We start from the raw sequence: 27,410 nt of genomic DNA, 5'->3' as shown, positions 1-27,410 counted from the left end.
TCTATCTATCTATCTATCTATCTATCTATCTATCTATCTATCTATCTATCTATCTATCTATCTATCTATCTATCTATCTATCTATCTATCTATCTATCTATCATGCACTTGTCATACACTCTTAAACGTTCCAAAGGGTGGTTTCTGCAGTGATTACAAACAAGATTCAAGAACCATATTTTTCTTAGTGTAAAGTACATTGAAAAAAAAACGAAAAACTACTATATTCCCACTATATTTATGCATTGGAACGTTTCCATGGATTTTAAAGGTTCTTTATGGAGCCACACTTTTTAAGAGTGTATGTCAGGGGTAGGCAACGTCGGTCCTGGAGTGCCGATGTCCTGCAGAGTTTAGCTCCAACCCTGAAAAAACCCTCACTTGTCTGTAGCGTTAGGAACCGTTGTCTATCCCTGGTGTATATCACCATATCGATAGAGAATGTTACAGTGTATTTATAACACAAGTGTTGCGTTTATATATATAAATGACATGAATGGAGAGAGAATGTAGTAATGTACTATGTGTAAAAATCTTATTCAAAGTTTGTAATACGTATAAAATATCAATCTACTATCAACACTAATAGTTTTGGCTGTTTGTGTCCGCATATTTGGCAATTGGTCGTACGGTTCGTGTTTTCGGTAACTAAGCGTGTGTGTGGGATGGGCCGCTCGCTCTGCTGAGAGACTGATAGAGCTCGAGCTGCTCACACACACTGGCCGTGTCATGTCACGCGAGGGCAGAAAGATTGCGCTGATCTCCCCATCCACGACCCGGCGGACGGACGAGGACATGTATTAGAAGACCCATGATGAATCGCGCTGAGGTACGTGCACATCTGTTATTATTAGTCTGAAAGACATATTTCTGGTATTTTAGTCAAACTGAAGTTCTCCTGACAGTTCAACTGGCTCTTCCTGTTTTAATATTTTTGAATGTTCATCAAAAACTGGCTTTATCTGATTCAGAATAATGAAAGTATACATTATTGTGGACTTTGATTTTCTCTTAATTCTGCACTTCATATGAGGATCTGATTACAGAGATCTTTTGGCTGCATTTAGAGAGGGAAAATCTGAAGACTGGTATTGAAAATTTTAATTTCTTTATGCAGAACAGCTGATTACCATCACTGAAACAAATAAACTTATGTCTGATTAAATATTTCTCTGGCACTCAGTGTACAGTGCTGAAAAACCCATTTGAGGCACATGACACTTGAGAGGACAAACTAAAAGGGTTTTGGCTAAACTATGTGCCAATATTGTTTGAAACTATGATTTCCTCATGTGCAAACAAAACACTAGTGTCTTAAAGGAGCAACGCATTTATTGCAGCTGATTTCATGTCAGATTTGTGCTATGATCTGCTGCAGGTGCTCTGTTCCACCATGGTGGTGCTGCATTCACTAGAAATAAAGAATAACAAATAATTAATAATTTTCTCTGAGAATATACTTGAACAGATACAGATTTTGGTCTGTTGTCAGGGAGACCTTAACCAGTTTCAAGATGATGACAAATCCCTCCGTCATTAAAACATAGACTAGAGGGCAGTAAAATATATTAATATCTCACACATACACTCCCAAAATACTGATAAAAATGCATGTTGTTTTTACTAAGGCTTGTTGGAGTACTGTATTAAAGCACATGTCTATTGTATGATGTAGATGGAGATGTCAGGGCCAGGTATGAGCCGACCCAGACGCACAGTGAAGAGGAGACGGTGGGGAAGACTGAGGCAGCAATGGAAACTGCTGGGTCTGTTTGAGATCGACCAGCAGCATGAGTTTTACAGTCTCACCTGTATGATGAAGGAAGGGCTGTATGCCGCTGTGCAGAACACCATTGACAGCCCTTTACCTGTGAGTATACCCATGTTTATAAACCTAGACTACTGAATATTACTTCTTCCGTCTTAAAGAAAAGATGACAGTGAGAAAGATTTAGTTAGAGCTAGAGTATTTGATCCGCTTAGGGACTCCTAGAGGTCTGTGGAGAAAATATATAAAACATATACAATTTTCTTTAACCAGTATCAGAATAAGAATGAGCTTTATTGCCAAGTATGTTACAAACACACACAAATAATTTGTCTTTGTAACAGGAGCATCCAGAGCAGATAAAGTACAGACATAATACAGTCATAATAAAGGCTATAAAATAGAATATAACGCAATAATAAAAAATAGGCAAATATATTACAATAGAAGCTGTACAATAAAAGTGAGGCGCCAATATATTTGTGGACAGTGTGCTGACATATACCGCCCCAGTATGCTGTCCCCCCCCCCCAGACATCACTTATATATAACACTATAACTAGTGTTAACATCTACCACTCAAACTGATATGAATAAATTTATCTGAATTTATCAGAAGTCACAGATCATTGCAATCAAACAGGTTTGGAATTATGAAAACAAAACCAAAATAAAATCACAAGGACATAAACAGTCCAGCTCACATTACATTTTCAATGTTGAATTGCATATTGAAATAAAAGGTGACAGAGATAAAAGCTTTGGCATCAAAGACCTCTAAGGAGACAGGCATGTTCCATTTACCATTAATTAGTATGAGGGCAAGCTCCGCAGAGACGACCATATTTAAATCTGGTCTTTCCATGGAGACTGTGTGTTTGTGGCACCATATTACAATGATTAAGCTTGATTTGAGCTGTTTTTATCCTGGTAATTTGCTCAAGAGTAACAGAGCAGAGGCTGTGGAAGAATAACTAAGTGTACAACACCATTGTATTGCACACATTGGGAGGAGGGACAGAATTCGAACAATGCAGTAGACCTCAGTGCATGGTAGCGCCACAAGAGAGGGGAGAAAACGTCAAAGCAGAAATCAGTGGCTTTTTTTAACCGTGAGAAAGAGTGTAGAATGCAGTTGGGTAAATGGCATAAGTAAATAATAAGCATAAGCCTGATACACAATGTATATCTTAACTTTAGTGTATTATAGAGGAACAAGACCGTTACTATTCATCTTTGAATGTGGTACTGCATGTGCATGACTCATTTTTTCCAACATAGGCTTGTCACATTTTTGATGTTTCATAGATTATTCATGTAGCATTGCAATGCTTTCTGTAATTCTATTTTCTTATTGAGATGATAGAATATTGACTGTGGCATTCACTGATGCCTAAAAGAAATACAGGTCCACCAGCAAACCAGGACAAGTAGTCCTGGATGCTGTCAGTATGGACACCCCCTGACTACATTTTTAGTATGTAAAACCCATACATCATAGAATTAGATAGTTCTGTCCTGGAGTGTCAGTATGTTGTTACAGCCATGCTAAAATACATATTTACATATCAGGGAACTTAAGTAATTAATGAAATTTGTAATCCATTTTATGAAAGCAGTAAGGCAATCAATCTCCTACTATTTTGTGTATATAGTCATGATTAAAGGGTTTTGAAAACAAATATGCACATTAAAATGTACTCAGATATAATAAACTTGACCACAACTAAAATTTAAATGAATTAACACAAAACAAAAGAATAAAAAAAAAAAAAACATTGTCCTCTTGCCCCTCTTTCCAATATAGCTTTCTGTTGCCATTTTCAGTGATCCACACAGACTTCTGAATGAGGCAAACACATCCCATGATTATTATCTACTCAAACTATTTTGTATTGTGGTTGTTGCACTCATGGTCATGTGCTTGTTCACTAACAAACACACACATAGATGATGTTGCAGACCCCTGATTCTATTGAATCCAGTCTGCTTAGGCAGCAGTATGATGCATGAATGTGCTGCCTGTTGTCTGGGGGTCAAAGCTTTTTTGCAACTATCTCTCTCACACACTTAAATGACAAAAAGAAAAAAATTACCTGCAAAAGCATGTTATCAACTGGACGATATAAATACTTTTCATTATTGATCATATATTTTGTGTTTTTTAGGATGAGTTGTCTGAGAAAGACTACAATCTTGAGGTTACTCAAATCCATAAGGTATGTTAAAGAAAAAAAAGTGAACACTGCTTACTATAATTTTAGCATTTTCTTTCTTTTTTTTTTTTTTTGCTGTACTGGACAAAATGTGACGTAATAACTAAGCATTTGTTGAGCATGTGCTTCTTTTGCTTGAATTATGCACAAGATATTTCTATGGAATTTTGCTGTGTTTGTGACTGCGTGGGACTTCAGGATGGAGACGTACGCTGGGCCGGTGTTTGCCAGTCTGCGGCGCTCCCTGGGGATGACAGAGAAGGAATATCAGCAGTCTCTCTCCTCTGAAGGCAGCTACCTGCAATTCATCAGCAATTCCAAGAGCAAGGCAGACTTCTTCCTAACGTGAGTCAGCACAAATGCTTCACATGCAGGAGCATATGCCCCAGATTCAGCATAAGGATGAAGAGACAGACCACTCATAGAGAAATAAATAATAAATAATAAATAATATGGCATGTATAAGAAGAGCTGTACTTCATTTTAAAGAGCCTTTTTGATAGATTTTTATACCTGCATGTACATTATAATTTTAGCATGAGTTCAGTCACAATTATATTTTTGTTGTCAGATTTATTTATTTATTTATTTTTATTTTTTATTTGAAATGTCTTATTGAAACATAATCTTAACAAACGGCTTTGGGAATTTTGGTCTTTCCCCATTCATTTATATAGGAGCTATACTTGACATGATTATAACTGCCCTGTTGTATTGCCAAAATGGTGGCTAGGTGAACTGATGTAGGCCTATACATAAAAACAATTAAACAATTATTTTAAATAGTGAAAATATTACATAATGAATATTTTTACTGATTTCTGATCAAATAGATGCAGTCTTGGTGAGTATAAGATACTTCTTTCAAAAACATAAAAAATCTCACTGACCAAACCTTTTAACAGTATGGTATATATCAGATACATATCTATAAGTAAACTCTGTAATATCAATATGATTGTTTGATATCAAACCAGATGTCCTTTAACAGATTTCTCTGTCCTCTGTTTAGTAATGACAAGCGGTTTTTCTTAAAGACACAGAGTAAAAGAGAAGTGCGATTTCTCTTGTCTAACTTGAGAATCTACATGGAACATCTGGAGAAGTACCCACACTCTCTGCTCGTCAAATTTTTAGGTGAGAAGTTGAACCAGGAAGCTATTAAATTAACATGACTTTTTCAACAAATGTTACTGGGCGATTTTTTTATCCTCTAATTTTAATGCATAATGAATTTAATTCCTTATGATTTAGATGAGAAGCCTTAAAACCCTAAATGCTTATCTTTATTGCATCCATTTAAGAAATTGTCATGCTTTATTCATGGACAGGTGTTCACAGGATCAAAATGGCACATCAGAGGATGGTAATTATTTCATTTAACATTGCCAGTTACCTGTTAAAATGATTCTTTTATGAACTCTTAAGGTACATGTTATAAAACTACTGGTTTTCTGTGTGCAGAAGTACTTTATTGTGATGCAAAGTGTCTTTTACCCTGATGACAGAATCACAGCAAGGTAAGACTCGCTGCATGTTATAAATGGAAATTAAGTGTTATCGATTCGTCCATTATCGATCATATAATTATTTAATGTTTCTAATCTCTCCATCACTTTTGTGGAAGTACACCACAGAAGATGTCATCTTGACTTATTATAATCCACAGCCTTGCAATTATTGGTCATTACATTGCTTTGCCTTTTAGCTGTTACTTTTGGCTTGCACTAATGGTAAGAATAATGATCCAATCCACCACTCCCACCTCCTTCCCCATTACTCTTCCCCTAGTTTTACATTCACCCTTTTCTCTCAATGTTTAAGTATGATATAAAGGGCTGTGAGATGAGCCGGTGGACGGACCCAGCCCCTGAAGGCAGCCAGATCATTGTTGTTTTGAAGGATCTTAATTTTGAAGGACAGTTCATTAAGTTAGGTAAGCTCAGTTCCTTGGAGGTGAATGAGGATATTTAGACAACACTACGTTCAATCTCATGGCTCCTTGTTTATATGACAGATCAGCAATGCCCTTGGTTCCTGCGTCAGGTGGAGATTGACACTGCCTTTCTTCAAACGCTCAATGTGTTGGACTACAGTCTCCTGCTGGCCCATCAGCCCCTGCACCAGGATGAACTCAGCCAGAGTCTCTCTTTCGCAACACTCATCATGCGTGCCAAAAAGTGAGCATAAGTTTAGTATTTCATGCATATAATCATCCACAAACAACCACTGACATATACAAAGATATTTTAATGAAGTTCTGAAGACTCTAATTACTTATAAAAGTATGTTGAATAGAATAATAACAGTGGACAGTGAAGATTAATATCTTTTGAATATCACACAGAAAATAGTGATGAATTTTATGTGATTTAAATGCAGAATACTGATGTTTGCTCATGCTTTCATTGTTCTCATGGTTCAGAGACAATTGTTTCTTCAAGACGTTTCTCTCTTCTCCCTCTTTATTTCTAGTTTAGTTCAGTATTTAAGGATAACAGGCTTTACCCTGATTGTGAAAGTTCATGTTCACCTCTGTTTCCAGATCCTTCTTTTTCTTCTCCAAACGGCCATTGGCAGGCAGGCTTGTAGCTATCATCTAGCTTCAATGTCATTTTCAAAGTAATGTCTCAAAGAAATAACAAAAAAATAAATTACTAAACTATAATAATAACTATGCGAGTCCTTGCTACTACCATTCCATTATTCACTGAACATCAACTCATATACTGCATTTATCCATCATTTAACCCCATGGTTCACCAAAAAAAAAAAAAAAGATGGCAATCTTTTTAATTTACTTCAGTACTGGCTACAGTCTTTGGTTGCCATTTACTTTCATTGTGTGGAGAAGAGCAGCATGAACATTCTACAAAACATCACTTTTCATGTTCCACACAAAAAAGTAAAGTCATATGGGTTTGCAAGGACATGAGGGTGAGTAAATGATGCAAGATGTTTAATTTTTGGTTGAACTATACCTTAAACAGCATGGTTTGTTCAGGTGAAATAATCTGCTGCAGAAAAACAGAGCTTCAACCCAGAAACAAGCAACAGCCACACATTCTCATTAGATGGTAATCATTCAGTTGGTTAAGGTTCTTTGTTCTGTTCTGTGTTCCTCTCTGACTGGCTGATAGGTCAGTAAATGCAACATCCAGTCCTACACATGCCACTTCACCAACTGTTCCCGGGGTGGTGGCAGAGGAAGACTCCGCACCCCTCTCCTCAGAATTACATTCAACACAGTGTCACATGCCCAGTGGCAATGATGGAACGGACATCGCAAGTCTTGAGGAAGACAGAATTGAGCAACCCAGTAGAGTGGGAGCAGAGTCAGCTGATCTACAAATGTTCCAGGCCCAGAACCGGAGACTACTTCCCAACTTCAAGAACCCGCTTCATGTCATTGATGGACCAGAGCAGCGTTACTTCATCGGGATAATTGACATCTTCACTGTTTATGGTTTCAAAAAGAGGCTTGAGCACCTGTGGAAAAAACTGAGATACCCACGACAAACATTCTCCACAGTCAGTCCTCCAGCTTACTGTCACAGGCTGTGCCAGTGGGTTCAGGACCACACCAAATAAAAGAGCGCTTGGATGACGGATGGACACACTGTTCACACATCTGACTCATACATACCTCATAATGTTAACACAGTGGAAAGGATCTGAATCTACATTCGAGGGCAAACGTTTTTATAGCTTTTTGTTTAAATAAAGACAATGCTAATGCAAGTACTTGTTGGAACATGAAAAATGCAAAAGTTGTATTAATTTCAAATTGTTACATAAGTTACAGTGCAGTGATTGTGCATAGGGATGAAACCTATTGTGAAAACATGTAAGAGCAAAGGAGAGTGTAAGTTTTGTTTTAAGCATGTTTTCAAATGATAAATTAATTATGTAATGCTGGTTACATATATGCCATTTATTGAAAAGAACATTGCTACCGTTTGATTACCAGCTGCCCAGACAGAAAGGCTTTTGAGACTTGCAACTTCTCATCAAAAGCAGGGTCCCTTCCTTCCTGCTGTCTGTCACGCTCAGAAACTCTTATGTGAAGCTACATAAGTGGGCATTCAAATGTTTTCAGAAATATTTATGCAGTATAATAAATATAATGTTAAAATAGCCTATCTGCATCTTTTCTTCTTTAATGCTAAATAATTTTCAGGCCTCAATCTGCTTTTGTATTGTGCTATTTGTAATTTATCAGTGTATTGCTGGAGCTGGAATTTTTTGAGCACATTTTATTAAAATTAAAAAAGTGCTTAAAATATATATTAAAATAATGGAGGCAAGTAAGGAAATTTTTTGCATTTATCTTATGATGCTGTAATGTTTATTTTATGGAAATCCTTAAAATTATCAGTTTAAAGCTATCGGTTGCTTCGGTTGCTGGGATAGTATGAAGAAAATACAAATCTTTGAAAATCTTTTTATTATTATTATTATTATTTTTTTAAATAATTTTATGATTTAGCCTAATAATTAGTGTATACTGACATATTATTTTAAACACTCCCAAAGTCTGTTATATATATAGATATATATATATATATATATAGATATATATATTGAATATTCAAGAAATAATTTGTGTGAAAAGAAACCACAAGGAGACCTTTAGATCCAGAACAGTATGAATGAGTGAGTATATACATGTATATAAAAAAGAAACAACTACTGAAAGCTAACATCCTGAAAGGGTTTTAAAATATGGGTCAGTTTACCTGTACAGACCACAGAGGATACTTTTATAAATTGTTGTTTTTCATTAGAAGTACTTTATAAAAATAAAACAATCCTAAAAACAGTGTTTTTACAGTAACAGAGAGGTTAAAATCATAAGTCTATGGTTAAAATGAGCATCCAGCTCTAAACTAGGCTGAGTAGAGGATGGCTGATGTAACTGATGGTGAGATTATTAAACTCCAGGTTGCGCTGTCGATCCGGCCTCGTCCTGCACAATCGATCCCGTTGCAGGCACAACCAACAAGCTGATGTTGCTGAAACGCACACAGTGAAAACGCTGACACGATGGATTTTAATGTCAAGAAACTAGCGTCGGATGCAGGGGTCTTCTTCACTCGTGCTGTTCAGGTATGAAATGGCCCAGTGTTTCTAGTTACTTTACGGTAGTTGCGTTCAGCCATAAGTGCCGTGCGTGAATTGAGTGGATGGATGTACGCAGCAGCAGCAGCAGCAGCGGGCTCGAGTGAATGAATGAACCGCTTCCCTCTGTTGGCCTTACAGATCCTTACGTCGCTTTCTGTAGCCTAAATCTTAATGTATCTGTCATTGTTCAAGCGAGCAATGCTTATTTGTCATGTTGCGATGATCTGTATTTTCCTCGCTGTTGTAAGCCGATAGACACCAGCCCAACCCGTGTCCATTATTAATGACTGTTCATGTGACAGTCACCAGCTGAATTCTCGCTCACAGGCGAAGCCCTGTTTACTACAGAACAGTTAATTATTTTTCTTTTTAAAATGCTTGTTTAGGGATGCGCATGTTATCGTTTGTTAAAAAAAATGCTCAGTCTATTGAAATATAACGGAGTATAAAATATATACTCAATTATATAGCCTACTGTATAACAACGACATTAGACAGTAAACAGGCTGATCATCACTGACCAAATTTTAAAGGGACAGATCAGCTCAACATGAAAATATATAATCTCACCCATGTTATTCTGAACCCGCAGGACTTTGGTTCTTCCATTGAACACAACAGAAGATGCTCTGCTACTGTTTATAGTTTACAGATTGTTATTTTTGGAACTTGGCAGGTCTTGGTCACCACTACCTTACATTTTATGGGAAAAAAACGGTGCAGCATCACTGTGAAGAAAATCACACTGGTTTTGGAACAGCATGAGAGGGAGCATTTTCATTTTAATAGACCTTCTTATGCAGAACACTGAAAGATGTCTGGCCAGCTTTTATGTAGGCCTATGTGTGTGACGTTGAATGCCCATCTGTTTCCATATGGGTGGTTTGCATTTAATCATAAAGTTTCTTTTCTGTTAATTCCAATATTTGTAATTTATTATCTAGGCTAATCCTTGAACCTGTAAGTTGTGACATGATATTTTCTATAAAATGTAAAAAAGGAAGTTTAGTTCTGAAGGATAAACATTTTATATAATAATAATAATAATAATAATAATAATAAAAGAATAACAATGCAATGGTCCAAACTTCAAACTTAGGGGTTCTAAAGTAAAAATCCTTATAAAGTGCAACACCAGGTTTGGCATTTAAAAATTCTAAAATAATATTTGTTCAAATATAAGTGGCATAGAAATACCGGCAGTATATTGTCAAAGCATTATGTGTCATATTCATATTCATGCCAAATCCCTGGATATCACAAGATACTGTGCAGACGCCTCTGTCTCTGTTATGAGCACCCGTATATTCTTGGCTCACGGATGACACATTCAAAGCTACAGATGTAGAGGGAATCCTTCATGCTGAGTCACAGTGTGTGAATGTGATTTATATGTCTTTTGCCTCTTTCACCTCAGGCCTGAATTTTATGTGCTGTCAGCAGGGGTCTTTCCTGTGTGTGAGTGAAATATTAAACACCAGCACCATATTTTTTTCGCCTTGTCAGAGGAAATCATTGCTGCAGGTCCACCAGCCTGCCAGAAGCTTCCTGTTTATCAATGAGAGTCACAGGCACTTGTTCAGCTGTTAGCGACTGATCTTTAGCAATGGCTGACATTTTAGCCTGCATGTTTGGATATCAAGTGAATACCAACTGCAAAGGCACAAACAAGCCAGTGCCGTACGCCTGTCTGATCCTCTTTCTTTTAAATTCCAGTTTCTTTAACTGATCTTGTTTATTGTTATGTCTCCCCAGAAAAGACACAACAAGACTGTTTGCCTTCTGCAGTCTGATTAAGCAGGATAAAAAATTAAGCATTTAAAAAAAAAAAAAGTTTTAGTCTCTTGTGCTGACAAAGGCTGCATGTGTTTGATTATAAATATATTAATAAAACATATTGAGAAATATTATATTTTAAAATGTGTGGCAAAGCTGAATTTCCAGCAGCTATTACTGTAGCTTTCCATGTCACAAGATCCTTCAGAAATAATTCTAAAATTAAATAAAAATAAAATTTTTGGGGAAACCATGAATGATGCAATTTTTTTTTTCAGAATTTTTTGATGTATAGAAATTTAAAAGGTACAAAACAATCTTTTGTAACACCTTTACAGGCTTTATTGTCACATCTGATCCATTTAATACAGAATAAATATCCTTTCTTAATTAAAAAAAAATATCATAATAAAAAAATTATTACATAATCCACAAAATAAAAAAATATTCCAAAATATCACTCATTTGTTTGTTTATCATTATTATTAATATTATTATTATTATTAAAATCACCATATTTAATAATGGTGTAACAAATTGAATTATATTTTATTATATTGCCTTTTATTACATTATAATATTTCACATAGGTTTTATAATGAATAATGTAATCTTAACAAACAATGATTTAAGATTAAATCTAAATATAATCTATAATATAATGGTTTTAGGTTAAACATAATGTGACTCAATGCAGGGCACAATTATACCCATGCTATTAAACACATCAGCTTTTTGGATTAAAATCTGCCATGTTCTGTCATTGTCTTTTTTAGAAAATGACTTTATATTTTTGTTGCACTCAAAATGGATGTGTCTGATTTATAGCATTATCAGCTGCTTGATGTGAACGGTGAAACATTGTCTAAACATAAATAAAGCCTAAGAGGGAATAGCATTATGCCAGCAAATTGTGTGAATCACTTTAAGAGTATGTCTCCCCTTCTCTCAAAAGAACAAAATAACACCTCTCTCACAAAAACTTAAAAATATCACACATATATTATCAGAAAAAATAAATAATTGTTTTTTTTTTTTTTATGATCTCCAGTACACAGAGGAGAAGCTTGGCCAGGCAGAAAAGACTGAGCTAGATGCCCACCTGGAGAACCTGATTGCTCGAGCGGACTGCACCAAAAACTGGACCGAAAAGATCTTCAGACAGACCGAGGTGCTGCTTCAACCCAACCCAAGTACGAATCTACTAGATGTTTAAAATCGTCCTACCTTTTGCATCTACCTAATCCTCTGAATTACATTTTGGTATTAGACATCATTTGAAATGTGTGGTCTTGTCTCCTAAATGTTGATCCCAACCAGAGGTCCTATATGTTGAAAAATGTCTCATGTTGTTGACATTTATCATTAACATGATGAACAGGAACATCACTTGACTGTTTGTTGATATCAGTCTGCTTTATTGTACAGGCAGCCAGGGAAATATGATGCCTAACAACCGTCTTAAAACAGCAGTGGTGCTCAAGTGTCACTATGTCAGGTATCACGTTATGTGAATGGACTGTATTGTCTTTGCACCCTTGATTTGTATTGTCTCTCTTCTTATTGCTACAGTAGTTTCACTAATTATAAGAGTAAACAAATGTTTTACAAGGGTGCTGAGATGAACAGTTCAGATCTGAGCTATTAATCATTACTGTGCTCTTGAGCAGGACACTATACTGTAAGGCACTTTGGATAAAACTGTCTGCAGACTTTTATTTAATTACATAACTGTTCAAATGTTTTATATTTATTATATTCTAATAATTATATTAGAGTACTTTCTGAAGGATCATGTGACGCTAAAGACTGGAATAATGTCTGCTTATAATTCAGCTTTGCCATCCCAGGAAATATTACAAATTTACTGTATTTTTAATTAAATAAATGCAGCCTTGGTGAGTGTAAGAGACTTTTCAAAACATAAAAAAAAAATCAGATTAACTCCAAATGTTTGAACTGTAGTGTATATCAAGAGTCAAAAATCTGCATTTGCATTTTATGTTGGCAGTTCACAACTGAATAAACAACATGAAACATTTTTATTTTAATACTCGTTCAGATATAATTTCTAAATCATTGATAAGGCCACAGGTTTCAGATATTTTTGAGCTCATCTTTGATGGCAGTACCTTTCATGTATGTATTTAGGCATTTAATGTAAGTGCAAGAGGTACTTATGGCCTAGTGATTGTGTACTAGTAAGAACACTAACCTGTTCTTTCTAACTCTCTCCATGCTCCAGTTGACCAAACTGGTAAGTGTCTCTACTCCCCATGGCCTGTGCTTTAGGTCTTCAGATTATTTCCTTCCCCAAATGACTGATGTTTAGTATAAGACACAGCTTGTGGCGCTCGCTCTTCTCACTGTTTTTGTTATGGAAGTACTATCCTTTTGCGGATGAGTTTGTTTGTCCTGTGGTTTTAGCCAGACACAAGTTTAAACACCTGTTCTTCAGTCATCTGATTATCTTAACCAGATCTGGTTATCAGATATGTGAGGCCTATTCAGATCAACACAGGGCATTGTGTTCAGAGCTGGAATGATTTGTCAAAGACTGTCATTATATCACATTTTGTCATTACATCCCCACATGGGTTTTATGTTTTCATCTGTGATGTCTACATCAAAGACCTGTGTTTTGTGCATCTTTTTGCTTAATGGTCTCTCGAAACAATGTTCAAAATATTACAGTAAAAGTATTCTGATTGGTTGATGGATTGGATTGGTAAACAAACATGATGGTGCAAAATGATGTACTTGATTACGTTTACTGGAGTAAACCTTGAATAAAGCTTGATGTCTTTCTTACTGATGTGAATCTTTGTTTAGGTGCCCGTATTGAAGAGTTCTTCTATGAGAAATTAGACAGAAAGATCCCATCCAGAACCACCAATGCAGAGCTGCTGGGACAGTATATGCAGGATGCTGCAAAGGAATTTGGGGCAGGAACTCCATATGGTTCGTACAGCCAACCAGAACTAAATTAATATAATGCAGCTTTTTTTTTTTATTTTTTTTTTAACTGGAAAACACACAGGAAAGGGAAAAAGTTATTTTGTTCAGATAAAATGGCTACATGTATCATAACTTAAAAATAATAATAAGCAGTTTGCTTTGCTCGTAATGAAAAAGTATATTTTCCTACTAGAAGCCAGTGCATATCAATTTACTGAATTCACAAATTCTATAAACAAATTCTCATTATTTAAATTCTTTATTTCTATACTTACTTAATACACCATATGAGGCTGGACTCCCGCTGCCCATTCTTCCTTTTTCCTGTTTCCACGGTTTGGTTTCTGACATGACAAATATAAAATAAAGCATTCCCTTTGTATTATTTTTGTCGAGTGATTATGCTGTGTTTTGCAGCGCTATAGTAATGGAGGTCTCTAAATCAAGTTAAAGGGATAGTTCACCCAAAAATGAAAATTCTGTCATCATTTACTCACCCTCATGTCGTTCCAAACCTTTTTTGCTTTCTTTTGCTTTCTTAAAAGAAGATATTTTGAAGATTGCTGGTAATCAAACAGTTGGTGGTTGCCTTTGACTTCCATAGTATTTTTTTCCCTACTATGGAAGTCAAAGGCAACCACCAACTGTTTGATTACCAGCAATCTGCAAAATATCTTCTTTTATGTTCAACATCTACAAAGGGAATGCTTCATTTTTAATTTGTCATGTCAGAAACCAAACAGTGGAAACAGGAAAAAGGGAGAATGGATTTGGAACCACATGAGGGTGAGTAAATGATGACAGAATTTTTTGGGTGAACTATCCCTTTAATGTTTAGCTGCATGGTGAATGTCACTAGATGGCGCACTTTCCCTTTCTAAACAGGTGTAGCATAAGGTTTGTTGGCAAATAGGTCTTCATGGATGCTTTTAGATTAGAATTTGCTGAGGGAAAGTGTATTAGATCCTGTTTTTTTTTTCTCAGTTATTACAGTTATTTGCTTGTATTATTTTATATTAGAACTTTATATATTATAAGAATAACAATGCTGGTTGAAAAAGATTGGTTAATCATGTCACACTCGTAGAAAACAAAAAACAAAACAAAATATTATGACTACTACCAAGGTGAATATGACATTATGAATGTATATTTCATTTACAGAGAGTCAAAGCAGCATCAGAGCACCTGTCTAAAACATGCCTTATGTGAGACAGAGTGTTTCATTCTGTGAGTTTATATCTCTAATTGATGAAGATACCTACATCAGTGACTAGTTGAGATGACTCAAAGACTGTTTTGTCTGTAATCTGATAATCTTAATGTTCCCCTTCCATCTGAATGAGTTAAAAGTGTGCAAACCAAATAATTTGAAGCAGTCAATAATTCATGAGATGTTTTTGGTTAGTTAATCATGTAACGTAATGTGTTTTGTGAAAGTTTTGCCTGTGTTTTCAGGTAGTACTTTGATCACTGTTGGAGAGTATCAGAGGAGACTGGGTGGAGCAGAGCGGGAATTCCTACAGACGTCAGCCATCAACTTCCTCACGCCTCTGAGGAACTTTCTAGAGGGTGACTGGAAAACCATTTCTGTGCGTGAAATTTACAATCTCTGTCTAAGGTGGTTTACCTCCATCTGATATGTAAACCGATATACAATGGCTGTTGAAATCTGCTAGTTACAAAATGATTGACTGGCTCCTGCACATATTATTCATCTTTTCTGGAAGCGGTTGACAATGGAGGTTTTGCACATTCAAATTACAAATGGTTTTACATTTAAATAGTATACATTTGTCTTATATTTATTTAGCTGAAACTTACGGTTAAAGTGTACTGCTGAATGTACTGACAAGCCTTTATGGTATCTAAAATATACTTTAATGTCATTTCGATCGGAATTTATTTGTCATGTGTTTTAATATATTTGTAATTAAACATTTGTATTGATGAAGTTATAATGTAGTATTTTATATATATATATATACTACAGTTAAAATTACAACCAAATACTTAACAAATGCTTTAGTATGTTAACACATCAAAATAAGTGTACTTCTTTAAAGCACAGCAAAAGATTATTTGATTTAAAATGTGCTTTTGTACTTAAGAGTGTTAGGAAACATCATCATGAAAGTGTGTTCTCTTGACATAGGCTGAAGTGGCCTTTTATTTCATTAATATTATATTATCTTTTTTAAAAATATACTTTTAATATGTGAAGTACACTACAAGTGCGCATTCAAGTATAATTAAGCACACTTCCTCTCTCACAAAAGTCTGTTTGTTCTGTTATCAGAAAGAGAGAAGGCTACTGGAGAACCGGCGTCTTGACCTGGACGTTTGCAAAGCTCGGCTCAAGAAAGCAAAGTTAGCAGAGGCCAAGGCTGCTGTAAGTTTTATTTTCACTTATTTTTTTTTTCATTATCTTCATCACGTGTCTTCCTCCCCTCATGTTTTTTCATCTCCTCCATCACCCTCTTATCAAGAACCACTTATAAGCTGTTAAGCAGGATTCAGATCTGTTTCAGATCCCAGTGTGCAAACAAACAATGTGATGTGGGAAATCAAACACTGAAAGCATGAAAACAAACAGTTAAAGTGCCCCTATTATGCCTTTTTTTAAAGGTTTCTAATATTGTTCTGGGAGTCTCCTACAACAGATTTACATGCATGCAAGGTCAAAAAATGCTTTTGTTTTCTCAAAATATGCGATTCGATTGAAGCAGTTCTAAGATTCAGTCTGTTCTGATTGGTCTACCGCGTACAGTGCGTGTCGGTAACGATACACTCATTGCCATAGTTCTGTATTTTAAACTCTCGATAGATAATAAAAACATCCATTATTTATCATACTTAAACAGGTTGTGATTCAGTGGAGCCAGCTGCTCCAAATAAACTGGGTACTGAGCCATCTTTCAAGAGCAAGTGTTTTTTGAACTCGGCAAGATTAGAGAAGCAGTCGTCAGTAAAATGAGGGAACACACAAAAAAAAGATTGGAGTTGTACTTCTGTGGTACAGTGGAACAATTTTAACCACTGATTCTTTGCAGCCTCATCTTTCAGAAATTAAAATTAAACTAATTTACTATCACCGTATAGGACACAGCATCTTCTCGACATGAACAAGCTACAGTGTTTGAGGGTGCGGACAAGTTGTTCGCAGACGGCCAACATAGAACATACATTATGCAAATGTGTTACCCTGTGACGTGTATCTGTCATGGAAGTGGGATTTGAGTTCCTGATGATTCGTTTAGGCTGTTCAAAGTCAATCCTTTATTTTGGGAGACAATAACTATATTTATTGTTTACAACTTTGCAAATTGTTTACATTCACATACAGCTACATTGCATACTGCATGAAAGGCAATATTAGAAATGCCATAGGGGCACTTTAACCACAATATGGACTGATTCCTAATAATCGTTTAACAAAAAAGTATTTTTGAATGCTTCATTGGTGTGTAAATAAAATGTACATGTTTAAATTCACCTTGACTAATTCATTCTGGACAATGAAAAAGATTTTTAAAAAAACAATTGGACAAACTCGTACCGTTTTGATGCATGAGGTGACAAAACATGAGGTTCATGTTAGATATCACTGTTATAGGTTAACGCCAATCAATTATCTGTAGCCCTTTATTTAGGTCTTACCGAATTAACGTTAGTTAAGTTAAGATATTCATGAAGCAGATTTGGAGTTCTGTCTGAGAAGCTCTGAGTCAGGGGGCATAAGCAAACATCCTGATGATGCAAATGACCTTGCTCATGACTTCTCTTTTCACTTAGATGTTTGCTTCTTCATTTCATGCCTTTCAGTGATTGAAGAATTTGTAGTTTACGCAGAGGGCTGAGTCATATGCTGTTTTATCATGTTATCATTTCTTCTTTTCCTGCATAGTTGATATTGTATGCTCATATTCCGGTTTAGGTGTGATTTCCCTGATTTCCCTCCTGACACTTATCAAGTATTACAGGGGTAATCTAAGGTCAGCAGGGCATAACCAGACTATTGTTACCTCTTTTCTAATCTCCAAGAGGAACCTGGCTGTTTATTTGTGTGTGTGTGTGTGTGTGTGTGTGTGTGTGTACAAGGAAACCCAATAATGACTCCGTCATCAAAAGTGCTCTGTGTCTAAATTTTTCCATTTCCGTGTATTCACTAACGCGTCTCTCTATTGTCCTTTGCGCAGTGTGAGGGAGATGTGAGTATCCGTGTTTGTGTGATTTACTGCTTTTCATCCTTTGCTGCTTCCAGCAAGCAGTTACTTGTACAGGCTTGATAGTTGACCTACTGTATCTGCCACCTCTGCAGTGCCTTTATTTAAAAAAATATATATATTTCAAAAGTCAGTCCTTTTTGAAATCACAGTCTCATTAATTGGCTGCATGTAATTTGTAATTCTTTTTAATGTACTGTATATTATAGAGCAGGGTTTCCCAACTGGATGTACATGAAAGTGGAGGGGTTTTGTGAAATTCAAATGATAAAAATGTAAAAAAAAAGAAGAAAAAACAAAGAAGCTAAGCTATTTTATGCCAAAAATAAATAAAAAAGCCTAATTTAACTGAATAGTGTTTATGTTTTTAGTGTGCATAATATATGTATGTATGTATATATATATTATATATATATATATATATATATATATATATATTATATATATATATATATATACATATATCTATATATATATATATATATATATATATATATATACATACATTCATTCACACACACACACACATATATATATTTGATTGTATGTATGTGTATATATAATATTAATGACTAATTTGATGCATCTCTGTTTTCTATTGTATAAGAATCTTGTCCATTTTGGCTAATTTCAACCGCATTTAATATTTACAAAAGTAGGGCACATGGAGAGCAGAGCATTGTGCTCTTCATGATACACAGCAGTGCAAATGGTACAAAGAAAAAAACTGCTCTTGTTCTATGTCATACAGTACAACTGTATTAAGATATAACAGTACTGTTTATAAAACTCCTGCAAAACAATGACAAATTACAATTAAATTTTGACTTTTTATGGTAAGTAATGTGTACCTTACTTTAACCCTTAAGCACTTGAACAAGATTATCAGTAAAAGATACTGAAAAATGAAATGAAACGTAAGACTAACATTATCTTAATAAATGATTGTTTTTTGTTGTTTTATTTTAATAAATTTAATCATTTTTATTTAAGTATTTTGGTTTGGAGTTGAATGAAGTGATGCAAAAAATATACTGCTACCGTCCTAATTTGCCTGTTTTTTGTGTGTGGGAGAGGTTACAGGCTGGTTTGTTTTTGTTGTTGTTTTTATGTGGAAATATGAAAGTAGTGTTGTCTGTTGGGTTAGTTCATGTGCACACATGATTCTTTGTTTTCCCCCCCTCCACCTGTAGGCTGCGCCTGACTTTCAGGAGACTAGGCCACGCAATTATGTTCTGTCGGCCAGTGCATCTGCGGTAAGAAGGCTGCAGACCCTTAGCATTAGAAGTCTTCCCCCACACACTCTCTCTTTTTCTCTCTCTCTCTCTTTCTACATGACCTTTATTTGTACATAGGTTATTTCCCCACCAATATTTGCACCAACCCTTGTAAATTTAGATTAGCAGAATGTCCTCCTACAGTCTGTTCTTTATGGGGGTGGTACAGCAGTATGTGCTTATTGTGGATAAAAATCATCAGCTGAAGCACAAATTAATAAATAAACAAGTCCCCATTATTACACCAAAGAGCTTTTGGACCAGGTATCATCCTCTACCCTTTGCCATTACCTGGAATCTCAGATGGTTGAAATGTGCAGGTGATGGTGAGAAAATGGCCTCACTGAAACTTTTCATCGCCCCACCCTCTTACTTTTTCATTCCACGCAGTGGGATAGTGAAGTTGGCGATTCATCTCTGAGTGACAGAGAAAAGGTTGTATGAACTTGAATCTGAAGTGAAGCCTTGATATAAAGCCCTCATAGAGTAGTGTACTTATAGACATGCACTATTTATTGTGTGTCTTGTTAGCACAGCTCAGTGATGGACGGCTGCATCTCCTGTGTTTTTTGACCCATTATTTAAATCTAGTCCTGCTTTTCCTCTCTGTCAGTATTGTGAGTTTACCACAGTAACACTGTCTTATTTCCATCTCCCGTCTTGCAGTGTTGTGTGCCTGTGTGCCTTTCCCTGGGTGTTTGAATAATGTTTTGGCGACAACTGATGCAATACATGTGTATTTAGTTGATTAGTCTCAGTAGTACATAATGCTGGTTTGTGTTTTGTGTGTGTTCATATAGATGTGTTATATACTGTGAAGTTCAAAAGTTTGGACACAGCTATTTTATTACACAACATTCTGGAATGTTAAATTCTGTAAATTTCAATTTTAAGCTTGTCCAAATTTTTGACTGGTTCTGTAATATAGTTTAAAATAATTTTGGCATCATGTTATTGCACAAGTCAAAACATGAAAATCCTGTGCGGTGAACATTTGCAGTGGAATGCAGGGGGTGGAAATCTTTGCTTTTATTCTTTCACTTTTATTCAAATTGTGTGTGTGTGATCACTAGTTTTTCATTGTAGTTGTTGTGTCATTGTATATTTAAAGAGGGTCTTGACATTATAAAGGGTTCAGGAGCCTGTGCTGCCCATGTGTCTGATTACATTAGAATGTCTCTTTCAATCTTAAGATCCCATGATGTGAAACAGTTTTTTTTTTTTTTAATGTCATTTCCTTAAATTTACCTGTGAAATTTAGTGAATGTTTTTTTTTTATTATTATTATTTGGGTCTGTATTTGTAAAGCGAGGGTTTGTGTTATGTTGTCATCACTGTTCTTCTCTTGTCGTTATGCTGCATGTTCCAGCTGTGGAGTGAGGAAGTGGATAAAGTGAGTATCTGGCAAGATCCACTTCCTTTGCTGAGCACTTCTGAAAATGTTGACATGCCTTTTTTTGCTTTGTTCTCATGGAGCAGTGCTTTTTATTTTATGTAATAAATGTTTGCATAATAACAGATGTAATTTATGTGACAAATTATAGTTTTCTGCTCCCACTGCTTGTATTTCTATCTGTACTGATTTCCATCTGTCAATATTTAAGAAGAAAATCTGACTTAACATACCTAAAATTGTTCTCACATTATAATGACTACAATGTTGAATATGAATTGAACATCATAATATCTGGCAGTCCAGACATATAGAAATATAAAGCAGTAAAAATGTGCTCTGAAGAAATGTTAAGAAAGGTACAGTATTTAAAAAAAAATCAAGGCAACATGGTCATGATTTATGAGTGGATACATTTAGCTTTAGCCAAAAAAGACCTTTTTGTTACAGCATGCTACAAAACTCAGCTATTTCTTTGTGTTTTCTGCTAATTAGTGCTTGGTAAGCAAGAAATGCTGCTTTCATCATTTCATCCTTATTATAAACATTATAATAAATGTTATGATTTTTTGAATATTAACAAATGACATGCACTATGAAGAAACATTGAAATTATATTATTTGTCTGACCTTTATGATCTCAAACAGCTCATTTAGCCCACTATAAACATTTCTGGTGTCAGTAAGTTTACATTTGCACCAATAATCAGAGTAAGGACTTAATCGCTGTGAGATGTTTACATGACACGAGCAAACCTCTCTCCAGTTTACATGCAATTTTCATTATTCTTAATATTCACTAAAAAGTATGGTATTTTTCCCCGTCATTCACATACTCTACAACACAAATGATGAATTCATACATTAGGCATGTTACTGGCCATTGTTTACTTACATTAAATGCAAAATATAACTACCGACATGTATATTGGAAGGTTATTTGTCACAAAGTTCTGTTAGAATTAATGAATTTACATCGAGTCTAAACTTTGTTTGTTATAATGAGAGGATTTGTGAGCTCGCATAACTCAGCACTGAACAAAACTAGTGTTTTGAAGGGTGCGCTCGAACTTAAATACCTCTGATGGGCCATTGCGGTCAAGAAATGACCAGATATGTCTGTGATTGGCTACATTGCTCAATGTTTGCCAAGTCTGTATTGCCAATATCCTACTTTTGCCGCCTCAGCTGAGCATGCTCTTGCTTTTATCTGTAGCACCCCCTTTTTATTTATAGCATCCCCGTAAACCAGGACTGCTTCAGAATAATGTCATGGAGTGCATTCATGAATTTGTGTAAAGAATATGTGGCATCCGTGTGAGTCTGAGCACATGCGCACTTTGGCCAGAGCTGTAATACTGTGATTAAGGCATTTACATGCTTGTTTATTGCTATTAAAATTGCTATTGAATGCATTTATGGTTACTATGATTATAAGCTTAATCGCATTATTTTGATCGAAATATGCATTTATGTGAGGTAAAGTTTAATCGCAAATTTGCCAAAATCCAACTATAATACTAAAGTTATTTCAGCGTTGGCGAGTAACTAGTTACATGTAATGAAATTGCGTAATTTAATGTAAATAAAAATAAATGTAATTGTAATCAGTTACAGACAGTTACTGAAAAAAAAAACGTATAATTAAATGAGTTACTTATGAAAATGTTAATGATTACAAATCTTGATCTAATTACCATGGACTTCCCGTGAGAGATGTCATCTTGATGGCAGTATATGTCTCTGTACATTTTTCAGTATATGCCTCCATGTCAGTGGCACCTTTGCACATATTCCAGCATGCTGTTTGCTCTGCTGCACCCCCATACCATGACAGACGTTTGTGTTTGCATCTGTCACTGGTAAAAGTCTGGATGGTCCCTTTGGTCTTTGGGACTAAGAACTCGATGTCCATTTTTCTCAGAAACCAGTTAAAATGTGGACTCCTCTGACCACAGCACACAGTTCCACTTTCTTTTTGACTATCTGAGATGAGCTCGGGCCCAGAGAACCCTGCATCATCACTGCATAGAATTGATGTATATTTTTCTCCTAGAGAAACAGACCTCAGGAAGTTGCATTTCTTGATAAAGCAGCAGACTGTGTTAAGTGACAGCGGTTTTACTGAAGTACTGTGGCTATATTAAACACCGCAGCATGATGGCTCACACACATTCACTGGAAGTGTCCGGCCTTGCCCTACACAGACTGAGATTTCTCTGGATTCCCTGAATCTTTTCATAATATTATGATTGATAGTTGGTGAAATACCTAAATTCTTTGTGATTTTTGCATGAGAAAGCCATGATCAAGACTGAGATGTTCCTTTTATACCCAAACATGACACCCTCACCTATTACCAATTCACCTGCTTACTGTAAACGGTTTCAAAACAGTTTCATTAGGATACTCTATAACCTTTTCACTTTTATTTTGCCTCAGTCACAAAGTTTTTGGAGTGTTGCAGCCATCAAAATCAAAATTTGTTTTTTCCAAATTAAATAAAAGTTAAATAACAAATCACAGATTCTTGATTTTATTGCATTTTACAAAAACTTCCCAACATTTCTGGAATTGGGGTTGTGGTGTTGAGCACTACTGTAAGGTTAACCTTAAATGTTTGAAAAATTACTAACATCAAATCAAATGTAATCAGTTACATTAATAAAGTAACTGAAAAAGTTACACTACTTATTACATTTTAAATAGGGTAACTTGTAATCTGTAACCTATTACATTTCCAAAATAACCTTACCAACACTGAGTAATTCTAACTATGATTCATCTCCTTCATAAATGGATTACAATAACCACCAGTTGTGCTAAATGGGTGAGTGGCGAGCAGTTAGAGAACATGTTGAGCCACGTGAGTCATGTGACGTGGTTTGAGGTTAAGGAGTCTGTCCCATGTTCTGTTTATTTCTTTTCCCCTTTCTCTCTGCATGGTTTCCTGTCCTCTCTCGACTGTCCTTTTCAGTGGCAAAAAGATTCATAATAAAGATGAAATGATGACAAATCAAAATTGAATTGTGTTGCTGATAACTCTTTTCCTGTAAAACAAGAAAAACCTGAGGTCTTTATTTGCTTTAATGTCTTTATTGGTTAACAGAGACTGTTCCAAGTTAGCTACACAAAATAGTTGAGCTATGTGGATGATGTGTCCTGTGGGTTTCCCTTTTTTTATTTTTTTGCGGCTCCATCAGGCAGAGCACGAGTTGCGTGTGGCTCAGACTGAGTTTGACAGACAGGCAGAGGTCACACGCCTCCTGTTGGAGGGGATCAGCAGCACACACGTGAGTACCTGCGCTTCTCACACTGCTGCTCTTTGACATCACACAAGCAAAATTAGTTGCAGTGCCACCGTTCAAAAGTTGGGTCTATATGATTTTTAATTGTTTTTTTTTTTTGGAAAGAAATGCTTAATACTTAACAAATACTGTTTATTATTCAGAAAAGACATTAAATTGATCAAAAGTGGCAGTAACAACATTTATAATGGTACAAAAGATTTGTTTCAAACAAATGCGGTTCTGTCTGTTCATCAGAGAATCCTGAAATGCATTCACAGCTTATTTATTTTATTATTATTTTGTATTTTTGAATTGAAAACGATTGTGACCCCAATCTTTTGAACAGTAGAGTAGTATACCACTTTCTGAATAAAGAAATAAGGAAAGAGACTTTCAAATTCTGCAATTCCATTGCAGGTGAACCACTTGCGCTGTCTGCATGAGTTTGTGGAGGCCCAGGCTGCTTATTACACACAGTGTCACAAGCACATGCAGGATCTTCAGAAAGAGCTGAGCAGGTGAGAACTTCAGTGAGGTGCTGCAAACTCCAAAATAAACATAAACAGCAATTTGTTCTTCTGTCCTAGAGTGACTGCAGTCAAATAAGACCATTTTCTACAGATGCAGCATAACAGTTTAGTAACTTTAGTCTATTTTTGATATAGAGAGATGTGGCAAAGCAAGATGTTAGTAACAAGGAGTTTTCATAACCCGTTCCCCTTTATAGCAACTGCTTTTCTACTAAGAAAATCACAAGATTTCTTGAGATCCACTTTGAGCTGATGTTTTTTTTCTGCTTTTTCTTTCCTGTTCCTAGTGCGACTGGAGATACGTGAGTAACTTTTTCCATCACACTGAAAAAGGAAGAAAGTTTGCCCACTAAATTTAAACTATTATATTCATGTGACTGAGGGATTTTTGATTCTTTCACTTTACATGTAATATCTGTGTCATGAGTGAGCAAACAGCTAGATATTTCTATTTATAATTATATTTCTGTTTATTCAGTCACACTGTGCCTATGGTTTTGAATCTGTGAATCTGTTCCAGGTTTCCTAACGCTTTTGCTGTGAACGCCTCCACCTCAGGGGTGTCAGCAGACCCTTCTCCCCCTTCCACTGCCACCCTACCTGGGGCTTCTCCACCTAGTCGTTCCCCAAACCCCTCCAATGCCCTTGAGTCCAGCACGCTGAAGATTGAGGAGGTGAAGCCTCCCGCCACTGGCACTCGCAAGGCCAAAGTGCTATATGACTATGATGCTGCAGATTCAAGTGAACTTTCACTTCTCGCTGATGAGGTAGGATTTGAGGAAGTCTGTTTTCCCTTTTTAACATTCAGTAACATTCATTATATCAGTATTAGTGATTTTAGTATGTACTGTAACAGGAATGTATTTGATTTAAGCTTAACCACTGAACTTCTTTTTGGAAAAGGTTTACCCGTAGTGTAAAATCTGTGTAACTATTTAATTTTAAATACATTTTATTAAAGAGTATTTTTTTTTATTATAAGTATTTATAATGCAATTATTTTAATTCATAATATTTTTTATAAATGACTTTCTTTGTAGTTCTCTGCCTTGTTACTTAGTGTTTTTTTTATTTCTTGCCTATCATGGTCAGTTTAAGCTACAGTTGACTTGCAGTCTCTGTGACATTGCCTTTTGTTTAATGAAATGGGGTGGTAACCTAAAGGTTTTAAGTTTGAACCTTGTTTATCCATCGCAATTGTCCCCATATCTAAGTCTGCCAGACAGTTTTATATGATTCAGCCTCACAGACCTGGCTCTGTAATACACGTCCATAAAACTCAATCCCCAAAAGACGTCAAAGCCAGGAGTCTGCAGATGTGTATTTGTTAATACACGTCTGTTAACCACTGTTTATACATGTCTACTGTTACAGTATATCTGAATGCAGTGAATGATTTTTGGAAGACTGTGCCCATTGCAACACAATCAGCCCACATCAAAATCTCTACTTCACATTTTTTTCTTTCCCTCTGTTTCTTTCTGTTATTCTGTAGCTTATTACTGTGTACACGGTGCCCGGCATGGACCCGGACTGGCTTATTGGAGAGCGAGGCAACCAGAAAGGCAAAGTGCCTGTCACATACCTAGAGCTCCTAAGCTAGACGCAGCCTCCTCTTCACAAATACAGAGTCACACTGAATTATGCATGAACAAATACTCAAGCACTCATGAACACTCAGTGAATTTACCTGGTTTCTGTCTATTTAGTTTTTTCCCCCGTAATACCTAGATTCACATCTAGGTCTGTCCATGTTACTGTGCATATATATGTATTATTGTTTTTTAGGCCCTAGTTATGTTCTGTGTGTATGTTGTTTCATTTGAACACTATCCTGCATAAGGCTTTTCTTTAAGTAACTGATTTAATTTCCTTTATGATCTTGTGACTTGTGATTTTTCTGAAGTCTTTCTTACCCTCTAAGTGAAGACAACAAACTGAAAAGCTTTTGTGTTGGAGCTGGATCTGAGTTTGTGTGTGTGTATGTGTGCGTGCATGTGTGATCATGAAGACACTGAACATTTAGGCTTTACTTCTTTGCGTGTCGTCTCGCTCATCATGCTTGTATGTTTATATGGTGGTCTTGGATTGATATCAGCGTGTTTGATTCCAAATGAAGCATTTATGGTATTAGGTGTGGTTATGATGTACAGTATGTGCTTAACTGTGATCTGTTCATATTCAAAAGACCTCCAGTGGTACTTATTCACATCCATATCCACTCAGTCCGCACCTTGCCACTTTTGTCTTCTGTGCTTGTTCCAAATAGCAATGCATATTGAATGAATACAATATAAATATATAATAAAGAGAGATTTACTGGGTCTTGATCTAGATGTTGTCTTTCTAATGGGGGTTGTCATCTAAAGTACTTAGTGGTGAAACGTCATGATTGGCTTATGCCATTTTGTATATTACTACATAGAAAAATAAAAAAATGAAAAATAATTCAATCAATAATCAAGAAAAGTGCAATGGCACATAATAAAATAGGATTCTGGGAGTAATGTATTTCATAAAACCCGTTTTTGCAAAGGAAACTCAAAATGAAATTTGTGTAGAGACACACACACACACACACACACACACACACAAACAACAATTTTACTCCCTTCAGTTATAATTCAGTAAATCCGATTTAAAAGCTGTTATGGGGAAAAAAATATTTTTTTCTGGTACATTTGGGCAACTAGTGGAATCAAACAATATAAGTTGCAGATAAAGCAAATAGAATCTGAATAACAGACTTTCATAAATTCTGAAAAAAAAAAAAAAATCAACAAGCGCCTATTTTTTGTGTTGAAACATTTATAATGTTATTTATGAAGAATAACAATCTGATTTTGTATTTC

The 27,410-nt window shown here is 35.6% G+C and overlaps 2 protein-coding genes across 8 annotated transcripts; both read left to right on the top strand.

The window, feature by feature from the left end:
- The first annotated feature begins 67 nt into the window (after positions 1–67).
- On the top strand, positions 68–8,124 carry LOC109084495 (phosphatidylinositol 4-phosphate 5-kinase-like protein 1). Its single transcript, XM_042756172.1, has 10 exons — positions 68–829; positions 1,676–1,870; positions 3,937–3,987; positions 4,175–4,329; positions 4,997–5,121; positions 5,316–5,350; positions 5,449–5,504; positions 5,808–5,920; positions 6,002–6,164; positions 7,125–8,124. The coding sequence occupies exons 1-10, from the start codon at positions 812–814 to the stop codon at positions 7,573–7,575; spliced, it is 1,362 nt and encodes a 453-aa protein (XP_042612106.1). The 5' UTR covers positions 68–811; the 3' UTR covers positions 7,576–8,124.
- An 808-nt stretch (positions 8,125–8,932) lies between these two features.
- Positions 8,933–26,882, top strand: LOC109078633 (endophilin-B2-like). 7 transcript variants are annotated; one of them, XM_042756193.1, is made up of 13 exons: positions 8,933–9,093; positions 11,936–12,077; positions 13,130–13,141; positions 13,717–13,845; positions 15,301–15,434; positions 16,142–16,234; positions 19,262–19,324; positions 20,715–20,738; positions 23,942–24,031; positions 24,446–24,546; positions 24,846–24,860; positions 25,079–25,325; positions 26,054–26,882. In XM_042756193.1, exons 1-13 carry the CDS (start codon positions 9,031–9,033, stop codon positions 26,159–26,161), a joined length of 1,221 nt encoding a protein of 406 aa, XP_042612127.1. In that variant the 5' UTR covers positions 8,933–9,030; the 3' UTR covers positions 26,162–26,882. The 7 variants fall into 7 exon arrangements, with proteins under 7 accessions (XP_042612127.1, XP_042612135.1, XP_042612129.1 ...); XM_042756201.1 differs by lacking the exon at positions 20,715–20,738; XM_042756195.1 differs by lacking the exon at positions 13,130–13,141 and having other exon boundaries at positions 8,934–9,093.
- The last annotated feature ends 528 nt before the right edge of the window (positions 26,883–27,410 follow it).

The sequence above is a fragment of the Cyprinus carpio genome, chromosome A5 (genome assembly GCF_018340385.1).
Source record: "Cyprinus carpio isolate SPL01 chromosome A5, ASM1834038v1, whole genome shotgun sequence".
Taxonomy (NCBI): domain Eukaryota; kingdom Metazoa; phylum Chordata; class Actinopteri; order Cypriniformes; family Cyprinidae; genus Cyprinus; species Cyprinus carpio.
This window is presented reverse-complemented; position numbering and strand designations above follow the sequence as displayed.